Below are 20,614 nucleotides of genomic sequence, written 5' to 3' on the forward strand. Positions count from 1 at the left end.
AGTATGTTGAAAAACATAATAGTATAGTATGTCAGAAAGTCATGTCGAAAAATGTCATAATACAGTATGTCAAAAAAGTCAGTATAGTATGTCAAAAAAAGTGATAATACAGCATGTTGAAAAACGTCTTATGTCGAAAAAAGTAATAAGACGTCAAAAAATGTCAGTATATTATGTTGAAAAAGTCATAATATAGTATGTCAAAAAATGTCATAGTACAGTATGTCGAAAAACGTAATAGTATAGTATGTCGAAAAAGGTCATAGTCTAGTTTGTCGAAAAATGTCATAATAAAGAATGTTGAAAAACGTCAGTATAGTATGTCGTAAAAAGCCAAAACACAGTATGTTGAAAAGTCATAAAATATGTCGAAAAATGTCATAACACAGTATGTTGAAAAACGTCTTATGTCGACAAATAGTAATAAGACAGTACGTCGAAAAACGTCATAGTATATTATGTCAAAAAAGTCACTACAGTACATCAAAAAATGTCAGTACAGAATGTCGAAAAACGTTATAATAGATGTCAAAAAAACTTCATAGTACAGTATGTTGAAAAAGTCATAATACGGTATGTCGAAAAACGTCATGTCGAAAAAAGTAATAAAAACGGCATAGTAAATCATGTCGAAAGTCATAATAAAGTATGTCAAAAAAAGTCACTACAGTACGTAAAAAAAAGTCATAGTACAGTATGTCGAAAAAGTCATAGTTGTCGAAAAGTCTTAACACAGTATGTTGAAAAACGTCACTGGATAGTATGTCGGAAAAAGTGATAATACAGTATATCGGTAAAGTCATAATACATTGAAAAAAGCCTCAAGGTATGTCGAAAACGTCATAGTATGTCAAAAAAGTCATACTATAGTTTGTGAAATAACTTCATAGTGCAGTATGTCGAAAAAAGTTAGTATAAAATGTCGGAAAATGTCAGTACATTATGTGGAAAAAATCATCGTATCTCAAAAAACGTCATTGGATAGTATGTCGAAAAATGTTAATACGTATGTCGAAAATGTCAGAGTATATCGAAATAAGTCGACGCAAAACGTCATATGTGGAAAAAGTAATGAGTATGTCAAAACATGTGTTCACGTAGAAAAACAAACAACTCTTTTGACATCGAAAGAGATCTCACTGTACCTGCACTTATTGAATTCACTGATTTCACTTCCTGTTTGTCAAACAGGTTAAAGATGCACTTCCTGTTTCCAAACTCAGTCCTTCTACCAACTTCGTGTTTCTGAAACTCGACACAAATGTTTCACTCCTGCTAAAACATCTTCAAAGGAGACGAGAGACACAGACAAGAAGTGAGACAAGAAGTGAGACTGGAGATTTATTGACAATAAAAAACCATCATATCCACATTTAAGATCATCAGTTCTAATTTTTATTTAAAAAACATCAAACAAATTTCTGACGGACGTCCCGTTAAAAACAGGAAGAGATCAAAAGGTTAAAACAATTATCCTGTGTCCTGATTGGCTGGCTGGACTGTGGTGTCACCTGTCCGTATGTCCACACAGTGAGTTTTTAAAAACGTCTCTGTCATCTTTTCACCTGCCGCAACCATCAGTTGATCGGCTCATAGGCTGTCGCAGAGGCCGTCAACCTCTTTCGGATGCAGACGAAGACTCCGCCCACCAGCAGGAGGATCATGGGAGTTCCCAGACCGGCTGCCATAATGGCAAGAACCATCGGGGAGAAGGAGTCGACAGGAGGAGAGCCGGTGCCGACCAACACCGTCCTGCGGGAAGAAACGCACAAAGAAGAAACATTCATTATGATCATCAAAATTTGTACAAATAAAATCGTTATGATAAAATAAACTCGGACCAGCGCAGGAAGTTGGTGCTGTTGTAGAACGGGTCTCCTGCGAGGCCGAAGCTCATGTTGAGTCCAAACGTTTGTGGTTCTGTGTAGAACGCTCGGATCAGACCGGACGCTGCCGCTGTCCCCTCGCTGCTCTGAGGCCGCGGGTCAGAGTGACGGCAAGGCGTGGCGTCCTCCAGAGCCGGGTGGGGCCGCCGGTACGCTACCGGCTTCCACTGAAGGAACCCCAGAACTTCTGAGCTGCTGTTCACTGAGGACACCCACTGAGACACCTGAGAGGGCAAAGATCACCATGGTTAAGAGGTGGAGAGGTCAAAGGTCACCACGGTCAACAGGTGGAGAGGTCAAAGGTCACAATGGTTGACAGGTGGAGAGGTCAAAGTTCACCAAGGGTAACAGGTGGAGAGGTCAAAGGTCACCATGGTCAAAAGGTAGGGAGTTCAAAGGTCACCATGGGTAACAGGTGGGGAAGTCAAAGGTCACCATGATTGACAGGTGGGGAGGTCAAAGGTCACCATGGGTAACAGGTGGGGAGGTCAAAGGTCACCATGGTCAACAGGTGGGGAGGTCAAAGGTCACCATGGTCAAAAGGTAGGGAGTTCAAAGGTCACCATGGGTAACAGGTGGGGAAGTCAAAGGTCACCATGATTGACAGGTGGGGAGGTCAAAGGTCACCATGGGTAACAGGTGGGGAGGTCAAAGGTCACCATGGTCAACAGGTGGGGAGGTCAAAGGTCACCATGGTTAACAGGTGGAGAATATTGACCTTGAATATTGACGGCGTGAACTCATCATCAATCGATCGATGAACCTCCACTCTGCTCGGAGGATAAGCCCTGCCCACCGCCTGCAGCTCCAACAGGAACCTGGAATGACTCGCTCGTGGCAACACGCCATCAAGCCACACCCACAACTGGGAGGAGTTAGCTGTGTGGAGGAGGCGAGGCCATGACTGACCACGCCCATCTGACTCAAACACCGACAGCTGGAAAACAAAAACAAAGAAGAAGAAATTAACGCTGAATAATAAACGTAAACAGTAGGGTGACCCTGGCGTCACCATGGCAATGACAGGTGACTGACCTGCAGGCAGAGCGATCCAGCGGTGAAGGCGGTGGCGGCTCCACAGAGCACAGCAGTCGGACCCGACAGGTTGAGAGGAGACCAGGTGAAGTTCTGCAGCTCATACGGAGGGAAAAGGTCAGAGGTCGGGTCAGCGGTGTTGTTGACGTCATCATACTCCAACAGCTGAGGAAGCAGGAAACAAGAAGCAGTTTGTTTTCAAAGTAAGAGTCTGAATTTCCTCCAGAATAAAATATACACACATTATCTGCATCACAGAACGAGAGTTATCAGAATCAGAATCAGAAATACTTTATTGATCCCAGACGGGAAATTGCTTGCGTCACAGGTGCTCCTTACAAGAGCAGAAAGATAAGTGAGAATCTATGAAATGTAACAAGATTATTAACAAAAAATAAAAAATAAATTAATAAATAAATATATATACTGTAACCTAAACAAGATCCTAAATAGCTAATACACAGAATATATACAGTCAGGGTGAAATGGAGTTATTGCACAAGTTAAATTAAATTATTGCACATGTTGACAGTGGGTGAAATAGTCTCAGGGCCACTCAGAGGGAGGAGTTGTACAGTTTGATGGCAGGAATGATTTCCTGTGGCGCTCAGTGGTACATTTGTTGTTCAAAGTTTATTAAGGATAAACCCCTTGAGATGCATCATCTCGTTTTCAAGGGGGTCCGATACAACAATGAAAAACAAATGAAATTACAAAACAATACAAGAAACATTTCACAAATAAGCGCCCAAAACAGGCCAGTTACACTAAAGACAGGGCAATACAAGGATAACACCCAACAATACAGGTAACACACAACAAGTAAAACAAGTCACAATAGCACATTGGAGAAATAAGTGCACAGATAACTATAATAGAGTAGCCTAAGAAAAGAGAAAGAGAGAGAGAAAAAAAAAGCAAAGCGAGTGGAATGCCATTACATTTCCAAGATAATGAATCGTAAAATGTAAAACAGAGATTATTTAAAAAAAATAAATAAATAAATAAAAAGAAATAAATAATATACATCACCTGAGGCATGTGCAGTTCAACTTAAAATAAGAAGACAAACTGCTTTTGAACATGTGAAAGGATGTCAGGGAACGAATATGTGGTGGTAAGTTATTCCAGTGTGATGGGGCCATAAATCTAAAAGCTCTCGTTCCAATTGTGCTGAAAGTCTAAGTTGATATCTTGATGAATACTGGGGTCCGTTTCACAAAAGTAGGATTCAGACATCCAGGATAAGTAAGTAAGCCTGGCTCAACCAATCCAAAACAACAGAGTTCAGGCTTAATTGGTTCCACAAACGCCAAGCCAGGATAAGTAGACACGGATTCATCAAGCCAGGTGAAACTAATCCTGGATAAGTTGCAGCACATGGCTCCTTAAATAGACCCTGTAATTGATCACAGATTCACTGATTCACCATGGCATCACGTGCAGCATACTTCTCCCCATCGGAGCAGGACATAATTATGGAGGCCTACGAAGAGGTAAAAGAACAAATTAAAAAGAAAGGAAACACTGCCACCGCCATCAAACAAAGAGAGAAAGCATGGCAAAGTATTGCAGACCGCCTGAATGCGTATGTATTGCACAAACACACACTCACTACCCTGCTGAATCCATCACAATTACAATCCAAATAGTTAATTAACATTCCCAAAAACGTAGTTATACTCTGATTATGAAACTGCGAGTGAAATGGACTGTAGATGTGAAATTATGTAAATGCAACTACATATTTGCTCCTCAGTTATTTCATTCACTATCTATGTGTGTGTGTGTGTGTTATTTATTTTGTCTTAATTAATTTATTATTCTTAGATTAAACATGACTGGGCCCAAACGAACTTGGCAACAAGTCAAGATCAAATATAAGAACATCCTGCAGAATGGTAAGTGACCTGACAAATACTATGCACGTGCGTACATTGTACCCAGAGGGTGCCTACTCACATATTGTCTGTACTTATAGCTGTTAAAAAAAAAACCCACAAGCAAGGCACGGGTGGTGGGTGACCACCAGCTGACCTCACCCCTGCAGAGGACAGAGCCCTGGAACTTAACAGAGGCAGGCCTGTGTTAGAGGGGATCCCTGGGGGGACAGACTCAAATATAAATCCCTCCCAGGAAGATGCCTCCCTCTTCATTAAAGGTACATTCTTCCATCTTTACATGGGACATAACCAACCATTCATATTGAATCCATTTGGACTATCTGACTCTGTTTTACCTTGCAGTATCTGGAAACACCATCTCACTGTTGGAGCCTCCAACAGTGGCGTCACCAATACCAGAGGATGATGATCCAGTGAGTCCTCCATCAAAGTCATACTGTAAGCCTGGCATGTCTCATCTGCTTGCTTTAATATGAATCCCTTTTAAATGTGATAGGGTGAAGGCACCAGTGGAGCAGCAGGAGCAGCAGATGAAGTCGATGAGGAGACTGTGTCTCTTGATTCAAGAAGGTTTGAGGTATCATGTCAAATGAAAGTACTCATTCAGTCTACAATGGTGAGAAGTCATCATCATCTGGAGCCCACACAAAATGTCATTTCTGTAACAGGACCCAGATGCTCTACAGGATGAAAGCCAGCCTTGCAACATAGTGAGTATTTATGGAAGTACATTCCCATCATGCAAAATTCCTGCTGTGCTGATTATTATGTGTTTACAGAACTCACAAGCTATCAGACAGCTGTATGCCACACATCTGAAACGGCAAATACAACTGGCCGATATGGACATTGAATACAAAAGAAGACAGATGGCAGACCTCTCCGTGGAGTCCGAAATTAAAAGGAGGAAACTGAGGAAACTGAACCTTGAAATAAAAAAACTTGAGCGGGAGGTGAGTTTCACCTTCAGTGTACACTGTATGCTGACTGTAACACAGACAATCTATTAATTATTATTCTCCTTTCCTCACCCAGCTTCAAGAAGAAGAATCTTAAATAAAAGATCAAAAGACCTTCTGTGGTGTTTGCTTGTTTAATTTGTGCACAGTTAGGTGGGATTGCAGATTGTATTCCACAGTCTGACATAATGCCTAGTGTCATCTCTATGGTAGCCCCAAGTGCTTTGATTGGTTAGAAGTCACACACCAAAGACTGGCTGTATTAAGACAAAAAGAAATGCACATAATGTACCTGAAATGCTATTTCCCAGATATCAAAACACTTTATGGCAGAAGTTGAGCAGTGTGAAGGTCAAACAGGGAGCATTTTAATCAATTATCTATTCTTTAAGGCAATAGGTATCCTGATAATTAGATAACCATTTGTAGCTTGTGAGAGTGCAAAGGTGTTCCTCATTAAATCTAGCGATCCAATAGCCTATATGAAGGCCCAAAATGGTGTGTTCCTTCCTGCTCAAACAATGGCGTGTCCATTCCTGCAAGAGGTTGTGGATGGAGAAGCTCTTGTGCTCAGGAGAGCCTTCAGGCGGGAGAGGGTCTTCAGGGACAGGGCGAACCCATTGGCCTTCCCTGATGACCACCTACACGAAAGATATAGGTTTTCTGCAGATGGCATCCGATATCTGTGCAGACTGCTGGGTCCCAGGATCCAACACCACACAGCACGGAGCCATGCGCTGAGTGTTGAGCAAATGGTGTGTGTGGCCTTGCGCTTCTTTGCAAGTGGGGGCTTCCTGTACTCAGTGGGGGATGCTGAAAACCTGGCCAAGGCCACAATTTGCCGTGTGGTGCGTAGTGTCTGTCTAGCCCTCAAATCACTATCAGGTGTCTTCATCTCCTTCCCTGGACACAGAAGACTCAGTGACATCAAAGAGGATTTTTATAGGATTGCAGGTAAGAGTACTGTAAGTACAAATTACAGGACAAGTGTTAAGTCATAGTAGGATACTTATTGCTTTGTGTTGCAGGTTTCCCCAATGTCATTGGTGCACTTGACTGCACCCATATCAGAATAAAATCCCCCTCAGGTGCCCATGAGGGAGATTTTGTGAACAGGAAATCCTTTCACAGCATTAATGTTCAGGTGAACATGACTTTATGACATTAATGAACATTGTACATTGCTTGTGATGTGCATTGAATGGTTTAATAGTCTACATCTTATAATTTCAGATGGTCTGCAATGCTGACTACCTGATCAGCAATGTTGTGGCAAAGTGGCCTGGCTCAGTCCATGACTCACGAATCTTTCGGTCCTCTGCAGTCTATCGGCGCCTGTCACAAGGTGAGCCACATGACCTCAATTAATAACCACTTTTAAAATCAAGGCTATGTCAAGAATGTCCCTCTATTGATAAGGCTGTGATGATGACATTTTGTATTCACAGGTGAATTCTCTGGTGTGCTGCTGGGGGACAGAGGCTATGCCTGCGAGCCTTTTTGCCTCACACCCTACGCAGACCCTCAGGAAGCACAGCGGGCATATAACGATGCCAATGCCAGGACAAGGGCTCGGATCGAGATGACCTTTGGCCTCCTGAAGGCACGCTTCCAGTGTCTGCACCATCTGAGGGTCAGTCCACACAGAGCATGCGATATTACTGTGGCCTGTGCTGTCCTCCACAATGTGGCCTGCCTGAGGAAGGAGAGGGCCCCCAGAGTGCCATCAGATGTGGACTGGGACAATCCGGCCATCTTCCCGGGTGACGACAGTGGTCGGCTGATCAGGGACCAATACGTTTTGAATTATTTCAGTTAAAATGCATTCTGCACATTTAAGTTGAATATGGCCTGCAATAGCAGAGGAATTTGTGTTATTTTATATTAATTTGGCTTATTGTGCTGTGTACTGTGCGTATACAGGCCTGACATTTGTTCATTTGTTAAGTATGGATTTGTCCTGCATTTATTCCAGTGTGCAGACATGCAGGGTGTTTTATATACAGACCTTTGAGAATGTGTATTTATTCTTGTGATGAATAATATGCTTTGATTCAGTGCTTTCTATCTTGTAGAGCACTGTGTGACGTCACTTTTGAAAGGAACTGATGGATTACTTGCTTTGATTTATCCTATTCAATAAAGGAACATCACGTCATCATGTTACTGTATGGTGTGTATTTTTTTAATCATTTATTTACAGTGTATATATATATATATATATATATATATATATATATATATATATATATATATATATATATATATATGAGAGAGATAGTCTAACTAAATTTTCTACTAAAATCATTTATCTAAAATGACTGCAATTAATGATCACAAATGTTTAAATAATGACAGTGGGTCTCGTTGAATGTGATAAGAATGTGTAGTGTGAAGTGGAATAAATATTAGTTTCCATTTGTGGTAGCTGCTAACTGAGATAAGGGATGAGATTAAATAAATCCTGGAACTTAGCCTGGTCTGGAGCAGGCTAGCTCCACAGAATAAATCTCCATGGTAACTTATGTCAAAACATATCCCACTTCCCCCTATCCTGCTTTTGTGAAACTGGATCAAGGATAAGTTGATCCAGGATAACCAAGATATCCCGGCTTAATCCCTTATCCTGGTTTTGTGAAACAGGCCCCAGGACTAGATATTGGTTTAGTTAATGTGGATAGTCAAAATGTATGCCTTTAAAAATCAGTTGAAACCAGTGAATACGTCTTCTTGTTTCAAGTGATGACCAGTTAAGTGAACTATACATGGAACAGTGATGAGTGGTGAAGGGACAACCAACAACAAATCTACAAAGCTTATTATAGGCTGTATTAAGAGACAGGAGATTAGTCTTGGAGGCATTCATGTACACAACATCAGCATAATCAAAAAAAGGAAGAATGAGTTGAGAGGCTAGTTTCTTTCGGATGTTGAGGGTGAAACAGTTCCTAGAACGATACAGAACACTAATTCCATAGTTCACTTTATGAAGAACAGAATCAATATGTATTCTGAATGATAACTCGCAATCCAGCCACAGACCTAGGTATTTAAATTTATCAACTTTATGCAGAGATGAGCCATCTTTACATATTATGTTTAAATTGTTGGATTTTACTGTAATGTTCTGTTTTGTGCCAAAAACCATAGTAAAAGATTTGGCTTTATTTAATAATAATTTATTAGACAGGAGCCAGTCCTGTACAGTACTGAAATCAGATTGAAGAGCTGTATGAATTTGTAGAAGGTTGGGTTTGGAGCTGTAGATGACTGTGTCGTCTGCATATAATTGAACAAAGGAGTAGGAGCAGACTGCCGGAAGATCGTTAATAAAAATGGAAAATAAAAGTGGACCCAGGGTCGAACCTTGGGGGACACCTCTTTGCTGAACATAAAATTCAGATTTATGACCTTGAAGAACAACACACTGCTTTCTATTGTGAAGGTAAGAGTTAAACCATAATAATGCATTTTTGGATAACCCCACAGCATACAACTTGTCAAGAAGTAAATAATGATCAACTAAATCAAAAGCTTTTGTAAGATCGAGAAAGATGGCACCTGTGAGATTACCGGCATCACAAGCAGAGAACACATCATTGGTAAATTTCAATAGAGCAGTAGAAGTTGAATGATTGGGTCTAAAACCAGACTGAAAAGGGGATAGGATATTATTAGTCTTAAAATGTTGGAATAACTGGTTAAAAATGATTTTCTCAAAGACTTTGACAGTAGAGCAGATAATGGATATGGGTCTATAGTTATTTGGATCGAGATTGTCGCCGCCTTTAAAGAGAGGAGTGACGCATGCCTGCTTCCAGATAGCTGGTACCTCACAGGTAGATAAGGACAGATTGAAAAGGTCAGCGAGTGGGAACATAAGCACCTGAGAAGCAAGTTTAATATATCTGGCTTCAATCCCATCAAGACCAGTGCCACTGCTTGAATTTAGCTCTTTCATAGCAGATAGGACATCTGTAGGTGTAATTTTCTTAAAGGAAAAACTAATATGCCGAGAGAGTTCATTATGACAGTGGTTGTAATGAGATTCATCAGGAATATGACCAGAGAGAACAGAGGAGAAATGCCGACTGAAGACCTGGGCAATAGCACAAGAGTCATGGATAATAGTGTTACCATCTCTAATTTGGTTAATATGATGTTTATTATTTGTATTAAAATTGTTTTAATATTGCTCCAAAACCTTTTACGGTCTTTGAAATTATTAGAGATAGAGTTCCTATAATAATCAGATTTTGCATTGCGGGTTAAGGTCTTGGAGAGATTTCTTAAATGCCTATAGGCCTCCCAGTTGGCATTTGACCTGGACATCCTGAAATTCGCCCACGCCTTATCTCTCTGACGAAAAAGACTAATAAGATCACAATTAATCCAAGGTAGGTGTCTTCCTTTGACCTTAGATATTTTCCAGGGAGCATGTATATCTATGACATTTGTAAGCTCTGAGTGTAAAAAGTCCCAAGCATCCTGAACATTGGGGATCAGCTGATATCTATCCCAGTTAATACCTAATACATCATTAATAAATTGTTCTGTGTCAAGTTTCTTATCTTGTCTAATTTTAATTAGTTTAGGTGGCAGTTTTGGAGTTTTTATTTTCCAAACAGAATATTATGGAGTGGTCACTGAAGCAGTCAGGTAGTACACCAGCATTACATCTGTCTGGGTGCGTGACAAGGATCCAATCAAGTAAGGTCTGAGTTGATGGAATGCTACGGGTAGGTTCATTAATAAGTTGTGTCATATGCAGACTCTCAAAATTATTTCTGTCTTTAGCAGAGGACCTGTCTAACCAGTTTTTATTAAAATCCCCTAAGATGATCATTTAATTTTTGCAGGTAATAGAATTTATGGTGGAAATTAAACAGGTGGAAGACTCAACGGGGACAGAGGGGGGTCTATAGACATTTCCAATGGTTAGATATTTATTTTGATGAAGACTAATTTTAACAAATAGGTTTTCGAAGTATAATGGTTCAGTTACAGGTAGAATGAACTCAGACACTAAGTTAGATGAAACATATGTAACCAAGCCACCGCCTCTGGAGCCCCTATCGGATCTATAAAATACATAATTTGCAAGATTAATTTTACTGTCTTGAATTCTGTTGCTGAGCCATGTTTCAGATATCGTTATAATGTGTAGATTATGCTGCACCACCCATGCACGGAGTAAGTCAATTTTGGGCAAGAGACTTCTGATGTTAAGATGTATAATTTTTAAACCTTTACAATGATCCATTTTTGAAGACAGGAATTAGTGGAGACAGGCTACCATCACTAATAGAAAAAGACTGTGTCTCTAGCAGCAGGCTAACTGAAAACATTGCAGACGACTGTACTAATTTCATAGAAGAGATGTATGAGATGCATACACACAAAACAGACAACAATAAAGACAACACACAAAGAACAAAAACAAAAACAGGCCCTGCAGCCACAGCCATCATGAGCCAGGGCACACCAATCAATGGGCCTAAAAAGTGAACAAATCAAAAACCACTAGGCAATTCCCATGCCAAATGTTTAACAGTCACCAAGCAGGGCTGAGAGAAATAACTAAAAATTAATAATAGTACTAGTAAGACATGAGATAATATCGGCGTGGTGAGTCTGGATATACAGTTGAGAGACCAGTGGTACAGAAGGCAGCGTTGCTGCGTTGTCATAGCGACGATGGTCGCAACAATGTCATCGACATGTGCCAGTGTTTGAAAACATGAGCAGGAAAAACATGCAGGAGACTCGGCATCCAAGCTTAAGTTTCAGGCGTGATGTTTCCCTCGCCTGAGCCTCCACAAAGTAAGTAAGTTACCTTGGGGTCCCTGAAGATCTTACCATCAATGAGGAGTTTATCAACGGTGAGACGAGCGTTTTTTCTTACTCTTCCTCGTCTCCGCCATGATTGGGTAAAGCAGCCTTCGTCGCCTGAGGATCTCTGGTGGAAACTGATCGCTGATGGAGTAGTGAGACCCTTTCAGCTCCTTACCTTTGGACATGACGGCAGATTTCATCTTGGAGTCACAAACTTTAGCCAAGATAGGACGGGGCTTTTGCTGTTTGACGTTGGGTTTTCCGAGGCGATGGACGGATGGATGTAGCTTCCTCCGTCTTCATTCTCAGGTTGTCAACTAAGAAGCTCATTACAAGCTCCTCAGTCTTCTGGTAAGTTTTCCCCTTAACTTCAGGCATTCCATGTATTATAACATTATCCCTCATGCTTCTGCACTGTAAATCCAGTATGTCGTTTGCCATCCTGGCATTATCATCAAGGAGATCATTTGTCAGGCGTTTCAAGGTATTTACCTCAGACCTGAGGGATGCATTGTCAGCCTTTAAAGTCTCAATCAAGCAGTTGTTAAACTCGACGGATTGTTTTAGATCTTCAACATCTTTTGCCAACTTATCCAGTAAGTCAAGCTTCTGTAATTGATCCTTGATGGATGTTGAGGACTTTTGAATGTCCTGAAGAGTTGTATCCTCAATATCGCTTGAACCCATCTCTGACCTGGTGCGTTTGGGATCGGGTTTCTTGTTGGACATACCGTAGAATAACTCGTCGATAAAGGCTTCTAGATCCTCAATGGGTTCATCGACAAGTAAATCCAGTTTGAGAGTTGCTGATTTAAACACCGATCAGGCAGAGTTGTATGGCATAAACAGGAAAGTTTGGTGCACGAGGTAGCTCAGCACTTCATGCTGTCAGCCATCTTGAGTTGTTCAGGTGGTATGAGTCTCCCACTGAAAGTACTCTTGTGCCTGACCAGCACATGGTGGAGTGGGTGTGAGACATTGTCCAAGACAGTTCGTAGCTTAGACAGCATCCTCCTCTCTGACACCACCATCAGAGAGTCACACTCCGTTCCCACAACGTCACTGGCCTTGTGGATCAATTTGTTGAGTCTGTTGGCGTCCGCCACCCTCAGCCTGCTGCCCCAGCACACAACAGCATAGAGGATAGCACTGGCCACCACAGACTCATAGAAAATCCTTATGGAGTTATATTTGTCTCATTAATACCTGTAAATGCACAGAGGGTGATCTACAAATATTTCTTGATCTGCACACGTTTCATAATTAGTTGTGTGAACAGATCGACAATCTGTGTGTAAATGTGGAATCTGTAAATATAAAAAACATTCCACAAATACAAAAAATATCTGTGAATACAATAAATTAATTTGCAAATAAATGAAAAGCATTTGTGAATATATCTTCCTAACATTTACAACTTTCGAACAGGCATTTGTGAACTCAGTTTTTATTTGTGAATCAAAAAAACATTTGTGGATCTCAGTTCTACACGTGTAGATTTACTTTTTACACACACGGATTTTCGAGACAAACTTTCCGCCGGTCCGAACGAAAATGCACTTGTATCACTCGGCCATCTTCGGATAGCACGTGATCACCCAGCTGATGACGTCATTTCCGCATGTGAAAGTAAGAGCACGCAGTCTTTCTATGAGCTGTTTTTTGTTGTTGTTTTAATAATAATCAGCGATAAGTAACGTGCATTCATTGTTTTATGTTAATGTCATACAGTGAGTATTAGTGTGTGTTTATTTGTTCTATGTATCTGGCACACACTTTTCTATACATTTCTGTTTGAGTATGAAAGGCACGGTGGCTTGGCTGCTTCTTCAGTTGGCAGTTATCAGCTAACTCATCCTTTATAGTTTTCATTTATTCTTTCGAGTAGGATTAAAGTCACAAAGCACTTCACATCTTATTATTAGTGTACTCTTACTAATGTAGTTGTAATGTCTGTGCTGACCGCACCGTGTTTAGTTAGGTTACATCGTTTCAGTGAGATTACGTTAACTGTTGTAAGATATGACAAGTGGCAACACCCTGGTTAAGGTCTTTGATAGAACAGCTGTTGGTGTTGGTAGCTCTTTTTGTTTAGAAATGTAATATTGTAGTTGTATTGTTCATTGTTAATATGTAGATTGCGCTAAGCTAATGTTAGCTACTGAAACAGCATCTGCTGCCATGGCAACAGTAAACATTCATGTTGCGGGCTGGGGGGACGAAAGCAGGGTGCAGCATTTTATACATTGTTAATAGACCAGAAGTCAGTACCATCCAACCTGTAAAGAGGGCCACAGTAGAAGATGCTGGTGAATGACATCCAAACATCTCTCCACAACCTTTCAAAAAGGTTGAGCCTGAGCATCAGTAGTTACACAAAGTAACTACTGTTATACCACTACTTATGTTGGACTGCTACTAGTCTGCCAGGGAACCCCCTATAATACACCGGGCTCCCTCTCTCTCTCTCTCTCTCTCTCTCTCTCTCTCTCTCTCTCTCGTATTCTATTACTGCATCTTGCTAACTCGGCCATTCTGGATGTCACTAACTCGGCTTCTTCTCCGGAGCCTTTGTGCTCCACTGTCTCTCAGATTAACTCATATCACAGCGGTGCCTGGACAGCGTGACGTGTGTGGTTGTGCTGCTGCCGTGGTCCTGCCAGATGCCTCCTGCTGCTGCTGCCATCATTAGTCATTAGTCATACTTCTACTGTTATTATACACATAAGCCTCTCTGTACACCATGCTCACATGTGTGCACTTGCGCATGAGACCAGCGAAAGCACGTGAACACACATGAAGGCAGTGTCCATGTCTCACGGTCTCACGCAAGCGCCCACACGTGAGCGCGGTGCCCAGAGAGGCAGTCAGAGCTACAGGCTACAATGAGGCTAAAAACAGAGTTCAAATGAGGTTTTTCCAAACAACTTTTTATGTCGGGGCTTCAGGACACTTGGATCACTACGGACGAGCAGTATGGAGATATTTTGTGGTTTCAATTATGTGTTTTTGGACGTTTGAATCTGGGGCGCCGTCAGCCTCCATTAGGTGGAGTTGTGTTGCTACCTCCTCTCCCCTTGGATCTCTGCAAGTGATGTGAGGACTCTAAAACTTCACCTGAGCCTCCCTCGGCATATGGGTGAGTAGATAATGGCTGAATTTACATTTTTGGGTGCACTATCCCTTTAAGGTGGACTGAATGACATTAGCAGATTTAAGGTGGAAGTTTCTGACCCTGCTGAAGACGACGGCGGTGCTGTAGATGATGCTGCTTTCTGGCTCCACCTTCAGGCTGCTGCTGACATTACGATCTGAAAACTGACTCCAGTTCACCTGAGAGAAAAAAACATGACATCATCAGAGCGCCGTCAATCCTGGATCAGAGGTGAACACCTGAAGAAGATGAGTGCTGACCTTCACCGTAGATGAAGAAGTGTTCGTGTGGACGAGCAGCAGTGTTGGCGCCCCCAGGCTGCACAACAGGAAGTGCAGCGTGTCGTTGACTCCAACGGCTCTCATGTGCAGCAGGTCGAAACCCTGAGGTGGTGCCGGGGCGCCGGGGTTCAACTGTACCGACAACTGAAGGAGAGAAGAAAAACTTAACCTCCGTCAGTCGTCAAAAATCAAGTAAAATAATTAAGTCCCAGCGTCCCCAAATGAGTACTTCCTAATTAACAGCAACTTGTCTTGTTATTGTGTCCGCTGTGAGGGTCTTAAGGACAGAGGGATGTCGTATGCTGTAAAGCCCTGTGAGGCAAATTGTGATTTGTGATATTGGGCTTTATAAATAAAACTGAATTGAATTATTGTTGTTAAAACTTTATGTTTTTTAAATTTCACTTTTATTTATATTATTAATCCCCAAGAGGGAAATTCAGTCTTTTCATACATATACACACACACACACACACACACACACACACGCACAAACAGGAGCTTTTTACATGTATTAAGTGGAGAGATGTCAGAGTGGGCTGCTCATGGACAGGCGCCCCATGCGGTTGGGGGGTTCGGTGCCTTGCTCAAGGGCACCTCAGCACCACCCAGGAGGTCAACTGACACCTCTCCAGCCACCAGTCCATGCTCCATATTTAGGTCCGGGTGGGGACTTGAACCGGCGACCCTCCGGTTCCCAATCCAAGTCCCTATGGACGGAGCTACTGCCGTATCAAACGACAAACTAGGGCTGAAACAATTCCTCGAGTAACTCGAATAGTTCGATTAGGAAAATGGTTTGCCCTGAAGCTTCGTTTAATTCAGTACAACTATACAACTATACAGCGCACCGAGTTTCTTGTAAATGTTTATTTCTGTTAGACAAGCCGCTCACGTTACCTCCCCTGTAGAGCTATAAATTAATCGTCAATAATCTGACGATTATAGTGAAGATTGAAATATCACTGCCATGATGGTTTGCAGGTACATGTGATGCATTAGTGGCACGGGCGCTATTAATAGCCACAGCCGTGCGTAATGGTCATGTGTAAAGACAGCTGATCTGTCGGAGAACCACGTTGGTGCGAGACAGTCTGTAAAACTGCACTTCTTCTTCTCTGCTGTATTTTTAACTGACAGATCTACTGAGCGTTGGAGCGGGCACAGATATCGATATGCAAACTGATTGAAGGGTGTTTGTGTCTCACTGTGTTAGAGTAAACAAACCTCGTGCATGTGCGCCCAGCTCCACAATGACTGAGATATAAGTGCACGTGAGGCTTTATGAATCCATAAGCTCCATAAGTTTAATATCCGGGCGTAGAGGGACCTTCAGATAACTTTATCAGTCAGGCAGCGGGTCAGTGAGCGGGCTAACAGTGGTCCTGAGCGGAGTCTCCGTAACTATGGCAACGATACTATGGCGACGCTGAGTGACAGACCTGCCATTATGTGACATTCTCCTCTTGATTTAATATTTCTCCAATATGTGTCGTTAAACTCTTTCCACAGAAATAGGGGACAAACTGCATCCCGTACTGAATCAGTGAAGGACGCTATGTTTTATTTTTCAATACGGGACGAGCAACTTATAATGCAAAAATGGCTCATAATCAACGTTATGCACATTATGAACTGTTATGAACTGTTATTACATTATGAACTGTTATTACATTATGAGCTGTTACTACATTATGAGCTGTTATTACATTATGAGCTGTTATTACATTATGAACTGTTATTACATTATGAGCTGTAACTACATTATGAACTGTTATTACATTATTAGCTGTTATTACATTATGAACTGTAACTACATTATGAGCTGTTATTACATTATGAGCTGTTATTACATTATGAGCTGTTATTACATTATGAGCTGTTATTACATTGAGCTGTTATTACATTACGAACTGTTATTACATTATGAACTGTAACTACATTATGAGCTGTTACTACATTATGAGCTGTTATTACATTATGAGCTGTTATTACATTATAGTTGTTACTACATTATGAGCTGTTATTACATTATGAGCTGTTATTACATTATGAGCTGTTTCTACATTATGAGCTGTTATTACATTATAGTTGTTACTACATTATAGCTGTTACTACATTATGAGCTATTATTACATTATGAACTGTTATTACATTATGAACTGTTATTACATTATGAGCTGTTATTACATTATGAACTGTTATTACATTATGAACTGTTATTACATTATGAGCTGTTATTACATTATGAACTGTTATTACATTATGAGCTGTTATAACATTATGAGCTGTTATAACATTATGAACTGTTATTGCATTATGAGCTGTTATTGCATTATGAGCTGTTATTACATTATGAGCTGTTATTGCATTATGAGCTGTTATTACATTATGAGCTGTTATTACATTATGAACTGTTACTACATTATGAGCTGTTATTACATTGAGCTGTTATTACATTATGAGCTGTTACTACATTATGAGCTGTTATTACATTATGAGCTGTTACAACATTATGAACTGTTATTACATTATGAACTGTTATTGCATTATGAACTGTTATTACATTATGAGCCATTATTACATTATGAGCTGTTATTACATTATGAGCTGTTACTACATTATGAGCTGTTATTGCATTATGAGCTGTTATTACATGATGAACTGTTATTACATTATGAACTGTTATTACATTATGAGCCATTATTACATTATGAGCTGTTATTACATTATGAGCTGTTACTACATTATGAGCTGTTATTGCATTATGAGCTGTTATTACATGATGAACTGTTATTACATTATGAGCTGTTATTACATTATGAGCTGTTACTACATTATGAGCTGTTATTACATTGAGCTGTTATTACATTACGAACTGTTATTACATTATGAACTGTAACTACATTATGAGCTGTTACTACATTATGAGCTGTTATTACATTATGAGCTGTTATTACATTATAGTTGTTACTACATTATAAGCTGTTATTACATTATGAGCTGTTACTACATTATGAGCTGTTTCTACATTATGAGCTGTTATTACATTATAGCTGTTACTACATTATGAGCTGTTATTACATTATGAACTGTTATTACATTATGAACTGTTACTACATTATGAACTGTTATTACATTATGAGCTGTTATAACATTATGAACTGTTATTACATGATGAGCTGTTATAACATTATGAGCTGTTATAACATTATGAACTGTTATTGCATTATGAGCTGTTATTACATTATGAGCTGTTATTACATGATGAACTGTTATTACATTATGAGCTGTTACTACATTATGAGCTGTTATTACATTATGAGCTGTTATAACATTATGAACTGTTATTACATTATGAACTGTTATTGCATTATGAACTGTTATTACATTATGAGCCATTATTACATTATGAGCTGTTATTACATTATGAGCTGTTACTACATTATGAGCTGTTATTGCATTATGAGCTGTTATTACATGATGAACTGTTATTACATTATGAACTGTTATTACATTATGAGCCATTATTACATTATGAGCTGTTATTACATTATGAGCTGTTACTACATTATGAGCTGTTATTGCATTATGAGCTGTTATTACATGATGAACTGTTATTACATTATGAACTGTTATTACATTATGAGCCATTATTACATTATGAGTTGCAACAGCAACTCTGTCATCTCATGCCTCGGTGTGGCGCTGTTGTCAGTCACATCACTGATCCTCAGTTCTACCATCCTTACTTTTATCCAGACTTCCACAGGAAAGAAGTTTGCTGCATTTCAGAGTTTTCGTGGGAAAAAGAGTATAACTTTTATGGACGCTACTGTGTGACTCGTTCAATCAATTAACTTCACTGCTGAAAATATATTTGACTCAGAAAGTAGTGACGTCACCACCACGCACTGAGAATGCTGTTACATTTGTAAAGTCGCACCTTGTAGTGAGCTGGTGCTGTGATCCATTTACGTTGCTACGAGCGGTGAGACTCAAGATGATGTCGTAAAATGTCGTAACTTCTTGCTTAAATTGGCGGTTTGCGTCCCCGTTTCCATTTGTACCATTTACAACCTAAACATAAACAAAGATGGATGCCTCCAAGAAAGCAGCTGTCGCTATTGCAGTAGCAGAGCCTTTATTATTAGTATCACTGCTAGCTACTTTCACCAACACCAACGGATAAACAACACATACGACATTCCACGCACAACAGCACATCATAAAAAATTCACATAAGCCATTGTAATGTGTACGAGTCATTCACATGAAGACTCAAATTTGCTAAACAGTAAAAATAATAGTAAAGAGCAGAGCCACTTATGGTAAATATAGGGCGCAGCCATCTTTGCTTTCCTCAGTCTTTCCAAACTCGTGGTCCTCTGAGTTCGTACGAGACCGCTACTGTTAGAACCTCCTCAAAGAGGCGTGTCATGACGTGTCGCTGCGTAATTTTGCACAGCTTCCTGTCTTTCCTATCGTCTTACCAGCGGTAAGGTCTATATGGAACGGCCCATACTTCCCAACAATGATTACTCCTGACAGCATGAGAAATAGCGGCGTAGCATGAGTGCGTATGAAATCGGTCATTTGCGTGACTGACGTTTTGCTCATTTCTCTCATTTCAGAGACTTTTCTTATTTTCTCTTTTATATATTGTCTTCAAGATAAAGCTAAAGTAATGTAGTAAACACACACAGTATTTCTTATCTGATTACTCGATTAATCACCAGAATAATTGATAGAATACTCGATTACTAAGAGAATAGATAGCTGCAGCCCTACGACAAACATTATTAATGATAGATAACAAAAAGTTTTAACCATTTAATCTGATCAGGTTTTGGACCTTGTCCACTTTTGTGTCAGCTGCAGACTGGCTTGACAGAGATAGTCGCCATTTTGTTTTACATATATAAATGCATTGTGTAATATCTGAGTACTTCTTCCACCTCTGAAACTACTGTATATCAAGTTTAACAAGACCAAAAAAATACATTGAGACAAACTTTTTTTTTTTTGAAAAAGCAAAATAAAAAAAAATTGATAACTAAAGTTTATAAAAATAAAAATAAAATGAAATAAAAATAGTCTGAACAGCACAGATAAAATTAGGTTAAAACTACTGATTCAAACTTTAAATTTAAATTAATAAAATAATAAAACAACAGTTTGAAGAAATTCAACATCTAAAAACAGTTTTTCGAAAACCAGAATTTAAATTATAACCTGTGAATTGTTTTCTGTCTGAGCTGAAATAAAAACAGTTTCACTTCCGGTCCCTCTGTCTGTGTCCTCGCGCTGTCCTTTAAATATGGACACGTTACACAAAGCGTTCTCACCTGTCTCCGGTACGTTGTGTCCCCGCTGGACGCACTTTGACTCAAACTGAAGACAGACAACAATAATATGAGTCCAGAAGCTCCGTAGCTCCACTTCTTCACCGCCGCCACCATCTTTGTTGTGACCAAGCGGCGCCGCGGGTCATATGACTCGCCCCCGTCCTTCCTGTCAGCTGACCGCTTTTTATTATTATCATTTATTTTTTTACTTT

General features: G+C 40.1%; 1 protein-coding gene across 1 annotated transcript; it reads right to left on the reverse strand.

The window, feature by feature from the left end:
* Window positions 1-1,328: 1,328 nt before the first annotated feature.
* On the reverse strand, window positions 1,329-20,555 carry glmp (glycosylated lysosomal membrane protein). Its single transcript, XM_033637807.2, has 7 exons — window positions 20,403-20,555; window positions 15,034-15,198; window positions 14,854-14,952; window positions 2,922-3,086; window positions 2,605-2,823; window positions 1,842-2,110; window positions 1,329-1,752 (listed from the first exon to the last, which is right to left on the reverse strand). The coding sequence occupies exons 1-7, from the start codon at window positions 20,514-20,516 to the stop codon at window positions 1,578-1,580; spliced, it is 1,206 nt and encodes a 401-aa protein (XP_033493698.1). The 5' UTR covers window positions 20,517-20,555; the 3' UTR covers window positions 1,329-1,577.
* Window positions 20,556-20,614: the final 59 nt, after the last annotated feature.

The sequence above is a fragment of the Epinephelus lanceolatus genome, chromosome 16 (genome assembly GCF_041903045.1).
Source record: "Epinephelus lanceolatus isolate andai-2023 chromosome 16, ASM4190304v1, whole genome shotgun sequence".
NCBI lineage: Eukaryota > Metazoa > Chordata > Actinopteri > Perciformes > Serranidae > Epinephelus > Epinephelus lanceolatus.